The sequence below is a fragment of the Stegostoma tigrinum genome, chromosome 4 (genome assembly GCF_030684315.1).
Source record: "Stegostoma tigrinum isolate sSteTig4 chromosome 4, sSteTig4.hap1, whole genome shotgun sequence".
NCBI lineage: Eukaryota > Metazoa > Chordata > Chondrichthyes > Orectolobiformes > Stegostomatidae > Stegostoma > Stegostoma tigrinum.
In genome coordinates this window covers 85,608,622-85,627,359 of record NC_081357.1, presented here as the reverse complement: position 1 = coordinate 85,627,359, position 18,738 = coordinate 85,608,622, and the positions used below count along the sequence as shown (strand labels likewise).

The 18,738-nt window shown below is 42.5% G+C and overlaps 1 protein-coding gene across 17 annotated transcripts in view; it reads left to right on the top strand.

The window, feature by feature from the left end:
* Positions 1–18,738, top strand: part of adgrb3 (adhesion G protein-coupled receptor B3) — a 1,393,543-nt gene that overhangs the window by 1,262,986 nt on the left and 111,819 nt on the right. For all 17 annotated transcript variants that reach the window (XM_059645517.1, XM_059645509.1, XM_059645512.1 and 14 more), the window contains 2 exons: positions 16,913–17,063; positions 17,303–17,372. In XM_059645517.1, the coding sequence (XP_059501500.1) occupies positions 16,913–17,063; positions 17,303–17,372 (221 nt within the window). The remainder of the gene's footprint in view (positions 1–16,912; positions 17,064–17,302; positions 17,373–18,738) is intronic.

The following is an 18,738-nucleotide window of genomic DNA, read 5'->3' as shown; positions in this document are numbered from 1 at the left end:
AAGAAACTATTTCCTCTGGTGGCAGAGCCTAGAACAAGAGAAGTTCATCTTAAACAAGTGCTGATCCATTGAGGAATGCGGTGAGGATGCATTTTTTCACACAGCAAGTAATGTAAACCCCTTCTCAAACTGCTGCTCAGTTGGACTTTTAATGAAACAATTGACAATTTTAGTACAGCACAGATATGGAGAAAAAGAAAGTAAATGGATTTGAGATCTGGCCCGCACTTAATGAATGGCATTGCAGAATAGAGGGGTTGAATGAATGGACTCCTCTTGTTCTCAAACCGTTATTGCCATTATTAGAGCAATGACAAATTTTTCCCAACGGCCTCAAATCTCCAAAACCTCAGCTTTTATTTGTCCTTTTGTGTGAAAGATTTTGCTTATTCAGTGTTTACTGAAATGTTGTCAAATAGTGTTGGTTCTGAAGAATTCATCAGCTTAGCTGTCAGGCAGATGACATAAGGAGTGCTAAAACAAGTTCCATGTTCACACTGAACAACTGTCAATGTCTATGGAAGCAGTCACCTGCACTGAAGAATGGATTGTCTGGTAACATCCCCCTTGATCAGCAGGAGGAAAAGCATCTAGCAAAGGGTGACTGAGAGGGACAGATAACAATTTGGCGCATTCATTAGAGCCTGGAAGCAGTCACCTGCACTTAAGAGTGGATTGTCGTCGGTCTGGCATGAAGGAGTCCTGTCCTTGTGAGGCAATTTTGTACTCTAGCTGTAGAGCCTGTTTCAGCACTCTTACAGGTAGAACTGATATAATCTTCAACCAGTAATGTAGTTTCAAAGTCAGAATTGCCAAGTCTTCTGGGTCTTGATGACTGAAAAGTTAATTATTCTCTTTGACCTGAGGCTTTGTAATTCATAAACATACTGTGTGGTAAAGTGTAATAATTCATCAACTTCCCATGTCATGTTCTTTTGGTGTAACTCATGCAGTGTCTTGTTGACTGTCTGTTTGAACATTACATCCTCGTCAAAGTCTTTCAGACACTCATGAAATTTCCATTATTCTTTCCCGTGGTTACCCTGCAAGGTGACACCAAGTTCCAGACACTTGACAATTAAACATGAACTGGAAGCAAAGATCTGCTGTAAGAAAATCAGGCTTTCCCCACGATTCAGTCTGCTCCTGGCTGATCTTGAGCTTCAACTCCCTATAGCCCTTGATTCTTCAAGAAATTAAAATCCTGCTTATCCCAGACTTAAATATATTAAATGATAGAGCATTCACAACCCTTTAAGAAAGAGAATTCGAAAAAATTGAGTGATGAAATTTCTTGATCTCAGGCCTAAATGATAGTCCCCTTATCCTAAGGTTGTGCCCCACCGCGTTCCAGATTCTCTGACCTACAGAAAGAATCTCTCTCAGCATCTAATTTATCAAGCCCCTTCAGAATCTCGTACATTTCAATAGCATCACCTCTCACTCTTCTAAACTCTGGTGAATATGCAGCCAATTCACTTAGTCTCTCTTGGCTGGGCAATCCCTCACCCAGGGAATAATGCAGTGAACCTCTCTTGTACTAATTCCAAAGCAAATACAGCAAATTTTGTTTTAATTAGCATCTTATGAACTGACCCCCTTGGTAAACTGGCAAAAATTATAAACTTTGAATTTGTACATCATGGTGCCTCCATGGTTAACACTGCTGCCTCATAGAGACAGAGATCGGGGTTTGATTCCACCCTCAGGCAGATCTCTGTATGGAGTTTTCACATTCTCCCCATGTCTGTGTGGGTTTCCTGCAGGTGCTCTAGTTTCCTCTTAGACAGATTGGTCACGCTAAATTGCCTATATTATGCAGGCATGTGCATACTAGGTGCATTATTCATGGGAATTGCAAGCCTGCAGTGACAAGGTAAGAAGATGCTTTTGAAGGGTTGATGTTGACTTGATAGGCCAAATGGCCTGCATCCATGCAGTAGGGATTCTATTATCATATGTTTCAATACCAGAAACATCCTATGTTATTGTGATCTCTTCAAATTCCGAATAGTCAGCTGAATGTGCAAGTGAGAAGGCTCGCTGCTGGTAGGTTTTATTTAAAGCAAAGTTGTATTATCATTTAAGTGAATTGTGCTGTACACAAACTATAACAGTGATATGTACGTCCCCTCTTTTATGTTTCTGTTATTTAGTGTGTGTTTTTACATCGATTATGTGGACCTCTTGATCAACTGGAATATTTGATCAACCTGCATACTCTTAGTCCCATAAATGCCAGTTAATAAAAAGTTGCTGAATATCTTCCCCTAAATATGGAGACCAACATGATACAGAGTACGTCAAATGTGGCTTTGCCAAAAACTGGTGCAATTTAGGGGCAGCACGGTGGCTCAGTGGTTAGCACTGCAGCCTCACAGCAGCAGGGACCCAGGTTCACTTCCAGCCTCGGGCGACTGTCTGTGTGGAGTTTGCACATTCTCCCCGTGTCTGCGTGGGTTTGCTCTGGTTTCCTCCCACTGTCCAAAGATGTACAGGCTTGGTGGATCAGCCATGCTAAATTGCCCATAGTGTTCAAGGGTGTGTGGGTTATAGGGGGATGGGTCTGGGTGGGATGCTGCAAGGGGCGGTGTGGCCTTGTTGGGCCAAAGGGCCTGTTTCCACACTGTAGGGAATCTAATCTTCTCACAAGACTTCTTTATTGCTGTACTCCAGTTCACTTTCAGTAAAGGCTAACATGCTTCCTAATAACTTGTTATAAATGTACGCAAGATTTCTGTGCAGCTGGTATGAGCACATTCCAAGTCTCTTTAAATATCAACAACTACAAATCTCACACCTTCTTAAAAAAATCTGCTTTTCTATTTTGGTAACAAAAGTGAATAATTTTGCGCGTACTGATATTATGGTCCATCTGCAGTCTTGTCCACTTGCTGACCCTGCCCTTAACTATTTTCAATCTTTGTGTCCTCCTCTCGGTGTTTCTTTTACACTGATTGTTCCTTATCCTTTTCTGTGCCATTCTAAACCTTGTTGTACCCATGATCACTACCCACCAAATGTTCTGCAAATAATTGTCGATCTACTTGACTGTGCAATCCCCTGAACCACTTCTAACAATGCCTCCTTGGATCAGAAATGTACTGATCTGAAAGATTCACCTGAATACAACCCACAAGCTCTTGCCCTTTCCACCCTAACCCTAACCTAATCGCTTTTACTATCCCAGCATATATGCTGGAAAAGCAAAACTCCCCATTATAATTACTCCTGTGATTTCCTTGCAGATTTGTTCCTCTACATCTTTTCAGTGGTTGTAACCTGTAGATTATTCTTAGTTATGTAATGATGTCTCTAAACTCTGTTTCTTAGCTCTCGCAAAATAACTTATGTCCTTCAGCTCTCTTACACATCCTCTGACTCCAGCACTGCAATGTTATCCATAATCAGTGCAGCCAAGTCCCTTCCTTTTTTGCTTCCCTATCTTTATTGAACACACGCATCCAGGAATACTTAGTAACTAAAACATGAAAATAAAAGAACTGAAGAAGGTGTGTAAAAAATTATTAAACACCAAGACTGAAAAGTCATTGCTGGAAAGCTGAATTGAGACTAGAAAATGAGAAGTGCAGGGCAGTTCAGACTACACAGGAAAGAGAAATTATGGGGAATATTTAATCTGGAACTTGTTGTCTGGTTAACATTTCTCAAACAGTGTTTGGCTTTTTGTATCTAGCCTGTTACAGCACTGAAGTTCACTACGTTGCTAAAACCTTTAAGGTGAGATTTTAACAGAGATGTGTAAGTTGTTCTGACAGATGTAAAAGTGCTGGGAACCATATTTGCAGAAGAACCAAGGAGTTATTCTTATTTTAGTATAATCCCTTTCACTCAGACTAAAAATCAGAGCTGAACCAATCATTTGTCATGTCTGCTATTTGTGAGAACTTGCTAGGTGCCAGTTGATTGGTGCATTCGTATATGGCATGCTTCAAATTACATTGATCAAGGATAAATCTCATATGCTCATCATAAGGTTCTACATAAATACAATTCCTTTATTTCTTTCATTCCTGAGAGGTGGATGAATATTTCCAGGTGAAACACAAGAATCTTAAGACTTTAAGACACCTAAAATATTTGGCGCTGTATCTCGCTCCGATATTGCTACTGTTTTATTTTAAACTGTGGACAAGGCCTGTTATAAATTAGATGTCATAAGTGCAAGATTCTCCAGCCTGAAGCACTAGACATAATATGCATGGCATGAGGTAAATGTGTGACTCACTGCTTAAGTGAGAACACCAGTGAAGGAAATATTTTATTGAAAACAGCAGGGCTGTTAGTCTTCACATAGTTCTTGATCACTTCTAAACTCGGTCTAAAAGGAGCCTAATGGAAGTTAACCCAATAAAAATCAAGGAGTCACTCATCACTTTAAAGCCTCAATAATTATTTTAATTCATTAACGTGATGCGGGCATCACTAGCAATGTCAGCAGTTGTTGCCCGTTCCTAATTGATTAGACATCTTCTTTGAATCATGTGGTGTAGGGACACCCACAATTCTATTATTGGAGGGAATTCCATGATTTTGACCCAGTGACACTGAAGAAACAGTAATATATTTCTAAGTCAGGATGTTGGGTGGCTTGGAGGGGAATTTGCAAATAGTGATGTTCCCATGTATCTGCTGCCCTTGACCTTCTGGGTGGAATTGGTCATGCATTTGGAGGGTGATGTCTAAGGAACCTTGCTAATCACAGGGGTTTCAGAGGCTTCTTGAGACCATATCACAGAATCTTAGAGGTGTCTGAGTAACATAGGCTATGATAAGATGTGTGGCTGAGGAGAGAGAGGAGTGAGATCATCTCACACCCGCTCTTGCGCTTATCATTAGCAGTTTGGTGAGATAGGAGCAAATTACTGCAGATGCTGGAATCTGTACTGAAAACAACAAATGCTGGAGGTCACAGCAGGTCAGACAGCATTTACGGAGAGAAAGCAAGCTAACATTGTGAGTCTAGATGACTCTACAAGAAATTCTTGATCGGCAGCAGTGGAATGGCAATGAACTAGGATTGATGCTTGTTAAATGCCTTGTTATCAACCCAATTCACCTTATTAGTATTCAGACTCAACTCAGCAAACTTGCTGAATAAGCTGAACACTAGGAAAGCTTGACAACGAAATCAGAGTTAGCATTTGACAGTTTCAGCTCACAACTTGCTCTAACCATCATGTTGGACGTTGGACAACAATATCTCCGGGTACAATCTAGGGACACCAGCCTCATGCACGTCACATCTACAGACATTGGCATCTGATGTATACCAACTTCTAAGAACTCATGGCACATCTCTGCTCCACTTACAGGTCATTTCGGCACTTCTGTACTGCATCTCAACAACTATCACTGTAATGCTGCAGCAAGGACACTAGGTATTCAGACACACACCCAGCTTGTGGACTGGACCAGGCTGCATCTCCAGGCTGTCGTGGTGATTACTCACTCTAAGTCCACCTGGATGTTGACAGCATTTCAGACTTGCATTTGTGCTGTGTCCCTTCAGCCTGCGATACCAGACTCAGATTGCATCTGTCTTGCAGCATTTAGCACAAACAAAAAGACTGGAAGCTTGTCACAGTTGTTAACAGGCCTCAATCCAATCAAAGAAAAATTTTCTGAAGAAGGGACTAGGCCCAAAACATCAGCTTTCCTGCTCCTCTGATGCTGTTTGGCCTGCTGTGTTCATCCAGCTCTACACCTTGTAATCTCAAAGAGGAATTTTGTTTGCACTGGAACGGTCTGTGTCATAACCTACTCTGCTAGTCCTCATAGAGGATGGACTCCTGCATTTTAATCCCACTGACCACCATGTCCACCCTGTCCCTGCCACAAAGCAGAACACCAATTCTCCTGCCATATGCCCTGTCCAAGGCAAACTTTAGGAACCATGCTGGGCAGCTACAGACTGACAGTGGTTGTGCGAGTGCACACCATGCTTTTAAAGATGATGGATGTTTGTGGATGTGGTGTCAATCAAGTGGACTGCTTCATCCTGGATGGTGTCAAGCTTGTTAACTGTTGTTGGAGCTGCGCTCATCCAGGCAATTGTGATTCTGTTACATTCCTTGTGGATGTTAGACAATGGGGAGTCAGGAGGTGAATTATTTGTTGCATGATTCTCAGCCTCTGAACTGCTCTTGTAGCAAAGATTTGTGGCTGGTCCAGTGCTGTTATCACCAGTCAGAGCTTCTGATCCTGATCCGTTGCCTGAAGGTAGGAGCAATTGGTGATCTTGGTGAGGATGTTCCTGAGTCTCAGGGAAGGAAATTGCTGCATTGTCTTGTCACGTCTTGTCACATGATGCCTGCCACCCTTGTCACTGCTTTGAGAAGTTGGCTGTGATGTAGTAGCTAAAAAGGCAAAAGAGAGCTATCACATTGCTAGGTGTATATTATGGACCCCCTAACAGTCTGAGAGAAATTGAACAGCAGATAGGTAGACAAATTTTAATGAAATGTAAAAGTATTAGGATAGTGATTTGAGGTGATTTCAACATCCTCAACGTTAACTGGGGTACTTGTGGTTTTTGACAAAATCCCTTCAGAGTGGCAAGAGGCCATTCTAACCGTTGAGTCTGCACAGATCCTCTGAAGAGTATTCCATTCAGAACCCTACCTTTATTCTAGTAACCCCACATTTACAATGGCTAAGCTACCCTCAACTATATAGTTAAGATAGAATTTGATAGGAGTGTTCAAAATTATGAGCTGTTTTATTGTGATAATTTGGGGGAATTGGTTCCACTGTGTGGAAGGTTGATAAATAGAATGCAAGTTAGAGTTAAAATTGTGATCAGAGATAATGGGAACTGCAGATGCTGGAGAATCCAAGATAACAAAGTGTGAAGCTGGATGAACACAGCAGGCCAAGCAGCAGCTCAGGAGCACAAAAGCTGACGTTTCGGCCTAGACCCTTCAGAGAGCTCTCTGATGAAGGGTCTAGGCCCGAAATGTCAGCTTTTGTGCTCCTGAGATGCTGCTTGGCCTGCTATGTCCATCCAGCTTCACACTTTGTTATCTTGCAAGTTAAGAGTCAATTGGCCAAATCAAGTAGAGCAGTAGGGCGGCACAATGGCACAGTGGTTAGCACTGCTATCTCACAGTGCCCGGACCTGGGTTCAATTTCACCCTTTGGGTGACTGTCTGTGTGGAGTTTGCACATTCTCACCATGTCTGCGTGGGTTTCTTCTGGGTGCTCCAGTTTCCTCCCACACTGCAAAGATGTGTAGCCTAAGTGGATTGGCCAGGCTAAATTGACTGTAGTGTTCAGGGATGTGCATATTAGGTGGATTTATAGGGGATGGGTCTGGGTGGAATGCTGTAAGCTTCAGTGTAGACTTGTTGGGCTGAAAAGCCTCTTTCCATACCGTAGAGACGCTATGATTCTATTCCGGATATGTTATAATTTGAAACATATTGTCTGAAAGGGCGATGAAGCAATTTTCTGTTTGTATTTCTCAAAAGGGACTTCGGCATGTGCTTGAAGAGCTAAAAAGTCATAGGATTGTGTGGGATAAAACAGGGTTTTGAAACTAACTGGATCGCCTTACCACAGAGCTGAAACTGTCATGATGAATAGCACTCTTCAATGCTATGTCTTTCAGATTGTTAGGAAGACAAATGCAACTTTGGCATCTCTTTTGAGAGGACTTGAATAAAAAAGCACGCATGTACTTCTGAGGCTCTATAAGACTCTGGTCAGGCCATGTTTGGAGTGTTGTACACAGTTTTGAGCCCCATATCTCAAGAAAGACATACTGGCCCTGGAGTGGGTTCAGAGAAGGTACACTAGAATGCTAGAATGGTCCCAGGAATGAAAGACTTAACTTATGAGAAACGTTTGAGGACTCTGAGTCTATACTCGATGGAGTTTAGAAGGATGAGGGGGATTTAATTGAAACTTAGAATATTGAATGGCCTGGACAGAGTGGATGTTGGGAAGGTGTTTCCATTGGTAGGAGAGAAAAGGACCTGAGGGCGCAGCCTGAGGGTAAAGAGAGATATGGAGAAACTTCTTTAGCCAGAGAGCGGTGAATCAATGGAATTCACTGCCACAGATGGCTGTTGTGGTAAGGTTGTTGAGTATTTTTAAGACAGAACTAGAGAGATCCTCGAATGTCAAGGGGATCAAGGGTTACAGGGAGAAAGCGGGAGAATGAAATTGAGAAACTTAGCAGCCACGATTGAATGGCAGAGCAGACTGGATGGCCTGAATGGCCTAATTTCTGCTCCTGTGTCTTATGGACTTAGGGTCTTATGAAACAAATAACATTCTGTGAGAGCTTGACAGTGGGCATTCTCAGAGGCTGTTTTATCCTGCCTGGTTAGTCTACAATGAAGAGACACTGCTGTTTGATATAACAAGGTGTAGAGCTGGATGAACACAGCAGGCCAAGCAGCATCTTAGGAGCAGGAAAGCTAACGTTTCGGGCCTAGAGCCTTCATCAGATGAAGGGTCTAGACCCAAAACGTCAGCTTTCCTGCTCCTCAGATGCTGCTTGGCCTGTTGTGTTCATCCAGCTCTACACCTTGTTATCTCAGATTCTCCAGCATCTGCAGTTCCTATTATCACTGCTTCTTGATAATGGGTTTGCTCTTTCAGACTGAGATACACAATCCCTTCATGCAAAGAATTGAGAATCTTTAGAATTCTTTATCCCGGGAATTGTTGAAGCCAGATTGTTGAGCATTTTCAAAGTTTCAAGACTGAATTATCAGACTATTCAATTGGCGTCAAAGATTGATCAACATTTAAATGATGATAAGTTACCATTCTATTCCTCTAACCAAAATGGTTCAATGCCCACCCCCGCTGCCAACAGGACATACTCTGTTCCCTTGCTGTATATCTATTCCTCCTTCTGGCAACTGTCTAAAATTATTCAAAACCTTGATGTGGGATTTAATCCTTCTAATCACATTGTTCTGTCATGAAGGCCAGTCATTTCTATCTCCTGAACACACCCCGTCTCGACTCCTGTTCTGTTGACAGCCCAGCTGATGTCTCACTCTCATAAATTAGCTGTGATTATTCATACATTTTACTGGCTGACCTCCCATGTTTCATCTTCTGTCAACTTGAGAAACCAATGTTGTATATGTGTTAACCAGTTCAGCCACCATTCTTCTGATTGCTGACGTACATTAGCTGCCTAATAAACAATACTTTATTTTCAAAGATTCTCCTATTGGTTTTCAGTCCCTCTGTGGTCTTGGCCCTTCCGATCCATGTAACTTGCTCCACACAACAACATTCTGAAATCACTGTCTTGCTTTAACTCTGATTTATTTGGCTACAGAGATTATAATCTCCCTACACCATTGGTGGCATGCTTCATGAGTCTAGAATTCTACACAATCACCCTCACCCAAAAAAAACCACTGCCTCTGCGCTTCCTTTTCTTTCTTTAAATGCTTCTTCAGCTCTTCAGCTACTCTTTCAGCCGCCTGACCTAATATTTCTTTAAGTGGATCACTGCTGCTCTTGTCTCTGCTTGCACCACCACCTCTGGCAGCATATACCAGGCACTTAGTGCCTTTTATGCGAAAAACATATCCCGCACATCGCTTTTAAACTTTCCCCATTCGCACCTTGAACCTGTTTCCCTAGTAATTGACCCCTCCACCCTGGAAAAAAAGCTTCATACTTTCCATTTTATTCATGCCATTCACAATCTTATAAGCTTTTATCACCTCCTGCGTTCCAGTGAAAGCAAACCCAGTCTATGCAACCTTCCTTCATAGCTAAAATCCCCCATACCAGGCAACATCCTAGTAAATATTTTCTGTATCCTCTCCGAAGCATCCACATTCTTCTGGTTGTGTAGTGACCAGAACCGTACACAATATTCCAAAGCGTGGCCTAACTAAAGTTTCCTAAAGTGGTGGCCGAACTTGTCTATCCCTATATTCAGTGCCACTTCCAAAGAATGCAAGTAAGCCATCCCCACCCTTGTCTGCCTTCTGGAGAGACCACTCTCTCTGAGACTCCCTTGCCTGCTCCACACTCCCCCCCCACCAACCCAACCACACCCGGCACTTTCCCCTGCAACCGCAGGAAGTGCCATACTTTATCCCACACCTCCTCCCTCACCCTCATCCCAAGCCCCAAAATGACTTTCCACATCAAGCAGATGTTCACTGCACATCTGCCAATATGGTATACTGAATCTGCTGTACCCGTTGTGGCTTCCTCCACCCTGGGGAAACCAAGCGGAGGCTTGGGGACCGCTTTGCAGAACATCTATGCTCGGTTCGCAATAAACAACTGCACCCCCCAGTCGCGAACCATTTCAACTCCCCCTCGCATTCCTTAGACAACATGTCCATTCCTGGGCCTCCTGCAGTGCCATAATGATGCCACCCAAAGGTTGTAGGAACAGCAACTCATATTCTGCTTGGGAACCCTAGAGCCCAATGGTATCAATGTGGAATTCACAAGCTTCAAAATCTCCCCTCCCGCCCAATGCATCCCAAAACCAGCCCAGCTCATCCCCGCCTCCTAACCTGTTCTTCCTCTCACCTATCTCTTCCTCCTACCTCAAGACGCATCTTCATTTCTTACCTCCTAACCTCATTCCACCCCTTGACCTGTCCGTTCTCCCCGAACTGACCTATCCCCTCCCCACCTATACTCAGCTCTACAGGCACCATCCCTGCCCCTTTAACTTGTCTGTCTCTTCTCCACCTATCTTCTCCTCAATCCGCCTCTCCCTCTCTCCCTATTTATTTCAGAACCCTCTCCCCATCCCCCTTTTCTGATGAAGGGTCTAGGCCTGAAACTTCAGCTTTTGTGCTCCTACGATGCTGCTTGGCCTGCTGTGTTCATCCAGCTCCACACTTTGTTATCTAGTAATCCATAGGCCTTTTTTACCACCTTATCAATCAGTGCTGGCACCTTCAGCGATCTGTGGACCTGCACACCCAGATCTGTCTGCATATCAATACCCCGAAGGGTTCTGCCATTCACTGTATAATTTTCACTTGTACTTGACCTTCCAAAATGCATCACCTCACATTTGGCCAGATTAAACTCCATTTGCAACTTTTCTGCCCATTCCTCCAACTGATCTATATCCTGTAGTATCCTCTGACGATTCTCCTCACTATCTTCAATTCCACCAATCTTTGTATTGTCCTCAAACTTCCTAATTAGACTAGCTGTGTTTTCCTCCAAATCATTTGTGTAGATAACAAACGTCAGAGGTCCCAGCACTGATTCCTACGGAACACCACTAGTCACAGCTTTCTGTTCCAAAAGCGTCTTTTCACTGCTAACCTCTGTCTCCTATGATTAATTGAGTTCTGCATCAAACTTGCCCGCTCACCCGAATATCATGTGACTTCACCTTTTGTACCAGTCTACCATGACCAGAGGCTTGTCAAAGACTTTACTGAAGTCCATGTGGATAACATCAACAACATTTCCCTTATCAATCATCTTCGTCACCTCCTCAAAAAACTTGATTAAGTTAGTAAGGCATCACCTCCACCACACAAAACCATGCTGTTTATTGCTAGTCAGCTAGCAATTCTCCAGTCCTCTAGGACCACACCAAAAGTTTAATGATGACTGTTCACTTTCAGAAAAGCCTATCGGGTTCAAAAATGTCCTTTAGGGAAGGAAACTGCCATCCTTATTGTGCCTGGCCTGCATTTAACTCCAGACCTACAGCAATGTGGTTGACTCCCAACTCATTCTGGGTAATTTTGGATGGGCAATAAATGGTTACCAGTAATAAATTATAAACAATGTGGAAAATATAAATGGAGAAATAGTGCTCCCATTTTGGAATGCGAAAATAACATGTTTGTCCATGAACACTTGGAATCACAAATGATACAGCGCAACAGGAGGAATTAACTGGCAAGGCAAAACAGAAGCAATGAGCATGGCCTCCCTGACTGAGGGGGCAAAGTGCAAAAATGCAAGGCAAGAATGCTTTGAGCATCAAGGTAGGCTCAGTAAGAGTGAGTGCTGTGGGAATGAGTGAACAGCCTAGAGGTGCAGTGTGGTCTAGCCCATGAGCTGGCATGTGTCCATCGGTGCAAGTGTTCCAGCTGCAGCGTTACAATGAAAGTCAACAGTGCAACCTGAGATATAAGATTGAAGTTTTGAAATGTCCTGTAAGTGGATCGGAGGTGTGCCTTGAGGATTCTTAGAAGCTGGCAGATAGTAGATTTCAATGTCCATGTGATGCATGTAGCTAGGACCCATGGAGCATGCCCTGAGATGTTGGTGCCCGGTGAACAATATGAAAGTCATTCGGAGCAAATGGCAAGCTGAATTCACCAGATACCCGTTCTGATTTCTCTGTCAAGTATTCTCAATGTCTGGATTGTTTGGGGCTTTTGATAGGCCAAGAATGTTAATAAGATGAGTTGTGGCAGTTAACAAGGCGTTTAACAAGCAATAATCCACCTTACCTGGCAACTTGCTGATGCTGAGCAGGAAATTTGCCATGCTACGTCAAAAGCATGAAAGATGGACTGAGCTGCTCCTGGCATTGAGATAGGACTTGGTAGACATCTTGTCTGATTCTGCCACAAATCTCATCATAACTCAGATTGCTCAGGCGTCTACAAGATTCCACCCCAAGTCTTTTGTTCGGAAGTGAACTTGCAGCAGGTGGGTGAACTTGCAGCATGGGTTAGTACCTGGGACTTCGATGTTGTGGCCATTTCGGAGACATGGATAGAGCAGGGGCAGGAATGGTTGTTGCAGGTTCCGGGATTTAGATGTTTCAGTAAGAACAGAGAAGATGGTAAATGGGAGTGGGGGAGGTGTGGCATTGTTGGTCAAGGACTGTATTACAGTTGCAGAAAGGATGTTTGGGGACTCGTCAACTGAGGTAGTATGCACTGAGGTTAGAAACAGGGAAGGAGAGGTCACCCTGTTAGGAGTTTTCCACAGGCCTCCGAATAGTTGCAGAGATGTAGAGGAAAGGATAGCAAAGATGATTCTCGATAGGAGTGAGAGAGACAGGGTAGTTGTCATGGGGGACTTCAACTTTCCAAATATTGAATGGGAACACTATAGTTCGAGTACTATAGATGGGTCAGTTTTTGTCCAGTGTGTGCTGGAGGGCTTCCTGACACAGTATGTAGATAGATCAACAAGAGGCAAAGCCACATTAGATTTGGTACTGGGTAATGAGCCCGGCGAGCTGTTAGATTTGGAAGTAGGTGAGCACTTTGGTGATAGCGATCACAATTCTATTATGTTTACATTAGTGATGGAAAGGGATAGGTGTATACCACTGGGCAAGAGTTATATCTGGGGGAACGGCAATTACGATGAGATTAGGCAAGATTTAGGGAGCATAGGATGGGGAAGGAAACTGCAAGGGATGGGCACATTAGAAATGTGGAGCTTATTCAAGGAAAAGCTCCTGTGTGCCCTAGGTAAGTATGTACCTGTCAGGCAGGGAGGAAGCTGTAGAGCGAGGGAGCCGTGGTTTACGAAGGAAGTGGAATCTCTGATCAAGAGGAAGAAGAAGGCTTATGTTAGGATGAGATGTGAAGGCTCAGTTATGGCGCTTGAGGGCTACGAGATAGCCAGGAAAGACATAAAGAGAGAGCTCAGAAGAGCCAGGAGGAGACATGAGAAGTTGTTGGCGGATAGGATCAGGGTAAACCCTAAGGCTTTCTATAGGTATTTAAGGAATAAAAGAATGACGAAAGTAAGATTAGGGCCAATCAAGGATAGTAGTGGTAAGTTGTGTGTGGAGTCAGATGAGATAGGGGAAGCACTAAATGAATATTTTTCGACAGTATTCACTCTAGAAAACAACAATGTTGTTGAGGAGAATACTGAGATACAGGCTACTAGACTAGGTGGGATTGAGGTTCACAAGGAAGAGGTATTAGAAATCCTACAGAGTGTGAAGATAGATAGGTCCCCTGGGCCGGATGGGATTTATCCTAGGATCCTCTGGGAAGCCAGCGAGGAGTTTGCCGAGCAGGAATAGTGCCAGACGACTGGAGGATAGCAAATGTGGTCCCCCTGTTCAAAAAGGGGAGTAGAGACAACCCTTGTAATTATAGACCAGTGAGCCTTACCTCAGTTGTTGGTAAAGTGTTGGAAAAGGTTATAAGGGATACGATTTATACTCATCTAGAAAAGAATAAATTGATTAGGGACAGTCAGCACGGTTTTGTGAAGGGAAGGTCGTGCTTCACAAACCTTATTGATTTCTTTGAGAAGGTGACCAAACAGGTAGATGAGAGTAAACCGGTTGATGTGGTGTATATGGATTTCAGAAAGGCGTTCGATAAGGTTCCCCACAGTAGGCTATTGTACAAAATGCGGAGGAATGGGATTGTGGGAGAGATAGCAGTTTGGATCGGAAATTGGCTTGCTGAAAGAAGACAGAGGGTGGTAGTTGATGGGAAATGTTCATCCTGAAGACCAGTTACTAGTGGCGTACCACAAGGGTCGGTGTTGTGTCCACTGCTGTTTGTCATTTTTATAAATGACCTGGATGAGGGTGTAGAAGGATGGGTTAGTAAATTTGCAGATGACACTAAGGTCAGTGGAGTTGTGGATAGTGACGAACGATGCTGTAGGTTGCAGAGAGACATAGATAAGCTGCAGAGCTGGGCTGAGAGTTGGCAAATGGAGTTTAATGCAGACAAATGTGAGGTGATGCACTTTGGTAGGAGTAACCGGAAGGCAAAGTACTGGGCTAATGGTAAGATTCTTAGCAGTGTAGATGAGCAGAGAGATCTCGGTGTTCATGTACACAGATCCTTGAAAGTTGCCACCCAGGTTGACAGGGCTGTTAAGAAGGCATACAGTGTTTTGGCTTTTATTAATAGAGGGATCGAGTTCCGGAACCAAGAGGTTATGCTGCAGCTGTACAAAAGTCTGGTGCGGCCACACTTGCAGTATTGCGTGCAGTTCTGGTCCCCGCATTGTAAGAAGGAAGTGGAAGCTTTGGAAAGGGTGCAGAGGAGATTTACTAGGATGTTGCCTGGTATGGAGGGAAGGTCTTATGAGGAAAGCCTGATGGACTTGAGGCTGTTTTCGTTAGAGAGAAGAAGGTTGAGAGGTGACTTAATTGAAACATATAAAATAATCAGAGGGTTAGATAGGGTGGATAGGGAGAGCCTTTTTCCTAGGATGGTGACGGCGAGCACGAGGGGGCATAGCTTTAAATTGAGGGGTGAAAGATATAGGACAGATGTCAGAGATAGTTTCTTTACTCAGAGAGTAGTAAGGGAATGGAAAACTTTGCCTGCAACAGTTGTAGATTCACCAACTTTAGGTACATTTAAGTTGTCATTGGATGAGCATATGGACGTACATGGAATAGTGTAGGTTAGATGGGCTTGAGATCGGTATGACAGGTCGGCACAACATTGAGGGCTGAAGGGCCTGTACTGTGCTGTAATGTTCTATGTTCTATTTTCTATGGAAAGAGATGTTGGTTCAGTTTTAAAGGCCATTCCTGAAACTGAAATTGTTGCCCCTTTGTTCGACATTCTTGCATCTGTCTTAATAAATGCAAGGCAAAAAGTTTCAAAAGCCATGCATCTTTTTAAGCTTATATATGCTTTCGTTTCAAATTTTTACTTCGAGTCAGAAATAAACCACACAGCTACATATCAACTCAGTGTTGAGCAATCAAATGATTAAGCTGAAGAAGGAATTGCACAGCAAAATTGCCCATCTAAATTGGCTTCATTAGTAACTTGTATTTTATTACGTATTTCTTGGTATCTTAATTCATTATTTAGATGGTTTGTGAGAAACTATTATCACATTGGATACCATACTTTTTAAAACTGTTTTTGAAGATGAAGTAGATTTAGTGTTTGGAGATACTGCGTATTTTACTTCACTGTTCCAGAATCACAAAACTATTGATTACTAAAGCACAAAGTAACTAATCTCAGCAAAACTAATAGTTGAATTCAGAATTTGAGCGTTCTGTTGTTTTAGATAATATTCTTTTCTAAAGGTTATATTACTGCAGCATTGCACATAAACAAAATGAGCATGTATGCCAACTCACAGCATATGACGATTTCACAATACATAGCTTTCTACCTATTTCCTTTGGCTTATTTTTCCAAATTGATCCACTGAAGCATAAAGCAAAAACCTTTTAAATGTATTCAATAATTGTTTTAATTAGTCTAAAGACAGACTAAATTTCTGATGCCACAATTTGCTATATAGCAATAATGTATTTTCCTGGTAATGTATTGATCATGCCTAAAATAACATCAGTGATCTAATGACTAATGGAAGGCTTGTACTTCAGTTTTGCTTTGTCATGAAGCAGCTTTTATTCTGTTATTTTTCCATTTTGTCCATTCTGTTAGCATTTTCACATCTCCTGGAAAGACCTATTAAGAAACAAATGGGCACCTGTCCAAGAAAGATATATACAAATTGGTGAATGTCAGAGTCGTTGCCGACAGCTTGCCGCAATGAAGTGCAAGTTTGTGGCAGCCATTTTAGGTGGTGATCTTTGAGAATAGGTGATGTGCTGGATTTAAATATTTTCTTTCTCTGGGGCTGTGAGACCAGTGACTTACAAGTCTCAGCTTACTCATTGGAAACTACATTGAAGAATAATTTTGAACTTCTCCATTCTTTCCTCTCTATCTAAACCTGCCTGAAGTTTTGTGGTTGAGGTGGGGAGGTGGTATTTTTTGGGCATTAGGCCTGTGGTGCAACCTGTTCAAAATCCATTTGTACACGTGGAAACCCAGAGCCTGACTCCACAGAGAAGGATTGGGTTTTAACAAGTCAAAATAAGACCCTAGGTATCTGTGAACTCTTTGGATTGGAATTAGCTTTCCTTCGGAACATTGTCACATTGATGCATACCATCCAAAATGAAATATTTCTGTCTTTTCTGTGTGCACAGGGTGTTTGTACAATGACGACCGGCTTTCTCCATTTCTTCTTTCTGGCTTCCTTTTGCTGGGTTTTGACAGAAGCTTGGCAGTCATACATGGCTGTTACAGGGAAGATTAGAACAAGGCTCATCCGCAAACGTTTCCTATGCCTTGGTTGGGGTAAGCATCACAAGTGTATACATTTTTTCATTGCTGTAAATTATTTTTGTCTATTCTAGTTCAAATATTTTATTATAAAATTTCATTTTTCTTCCTCTACCCCTTCTATAACGTATTTCTAATGAACATTAATGCATCATATATGTGTTGACACATGATTGATGCCTTTTGTTATTACAGTAGAAAAGAAGTCCTATTCTTATCCAGTTTTCTTATCAAATAACAATCTATTTCTTCAGGGTTACCAGCATTGGTGGTGGCGATATCTATGGGATTTACAAAGGCTAAAGGATATGGTACATCAAACTAGTAAGTCAGTTCCAAAGTTTTGGTTCACTGAAATAGCATCTAATTGACAACCTCCATGAGAATTTCACCTGGTGGGGAATGAAAGTGGTGGGCTGTAACTTATGACCCTCCCCGTAATGTATTCTAGCCCCATCTAAGGTCACGAGTATTTGCACATTTCGGATTGTTCACTGCACAACTGGGTAAGCCACCCAGGATAGGGAGAAGATTGTCCTTATTTTGTCGTATGGTTGCCAATATTTGGAAAGACTTTTTTTAACAATGAGAATTCTTTTTAAGATATGGCGAGTATCTGTGCTGCAGTCAGCAATTCCATGGCTAATTGAAATAACCAAATCAAACCATTGAATATTAAGACCACCCACCTCTGACCTTAACGCTATCACCATCCATGATAGTCCCTTAACATCCGCCCTTTAGTTCAGTAATGGGAATGCACAACTGAAGGAACCTGCAACATGTAACCTTAGGGTTCCTTCCCACCATTGGCCTGAAGTTCTGATGGACCAAAAAAAAACTATTAATCTCAATTAGTGATGCCTAATTGGAAGTCATGACTATGGAAACTTCGCTGTACATTTAAATAGAAGGCCATGATTAGCCAATTAAGAGGAGTGAGAGGCTAATTAATACCTTTCAACAGAGGCTAACAGGAACTGTCCAGTTTTCCCCATGAAAGCGAACCATGAATTTAGGCTGTAACCCTACAAACAGACTTTGAGGCCATTCCCATCTTCTAATTACTACTACAGCCCCCAATCCCCACAGTGGCACCCTAGCCACTGCAGCCATTGTTCCTTTAGTATTTTACAAGATGCTGAAAACGTGGCCTCGAGATGGAGACAATGTTTCCTGATCTGCTTGGCTCTCCAACTTTCAGAGACAACCTGTGCTCAGAGGCTCTGAGCAATCATTGACTAATCTGGGGAAAGTTTCTGTCATCACAAAATATTTAGAAGTGAATACTTAGAAGTGAAGCGTATAAGGTGTGTCGGACAAGTATGTCTCATTTGCCAGTTTTACCGGTTTTTCTTCCTGGAGTGTGGACACAGTGCGGAGTTAGGACCCTTATTTGACACTCTGTTATGGGCCTAATTTGAAAGGTAAGGTTCTGTCCGGGGCATTGGTAGGGCTTAATGGGATTCATCTATGGAGTTATTTAAAGGGTGTAAATGCAAGGTACATCAGTTACATCAAGGAAAATTAACGAATGGTTATTTCACGTACATATTTGTTATTCACCTTCAATAAATGTTATGAAGTAAGCCATCCCTTTCCTCCCTTCAACCTTTGATAACTAGGCAAAGATCTTTGCTGATGGATAGTTTGATTTCAGAACCTGGCAAACTCTAGATTAATTCCTGGT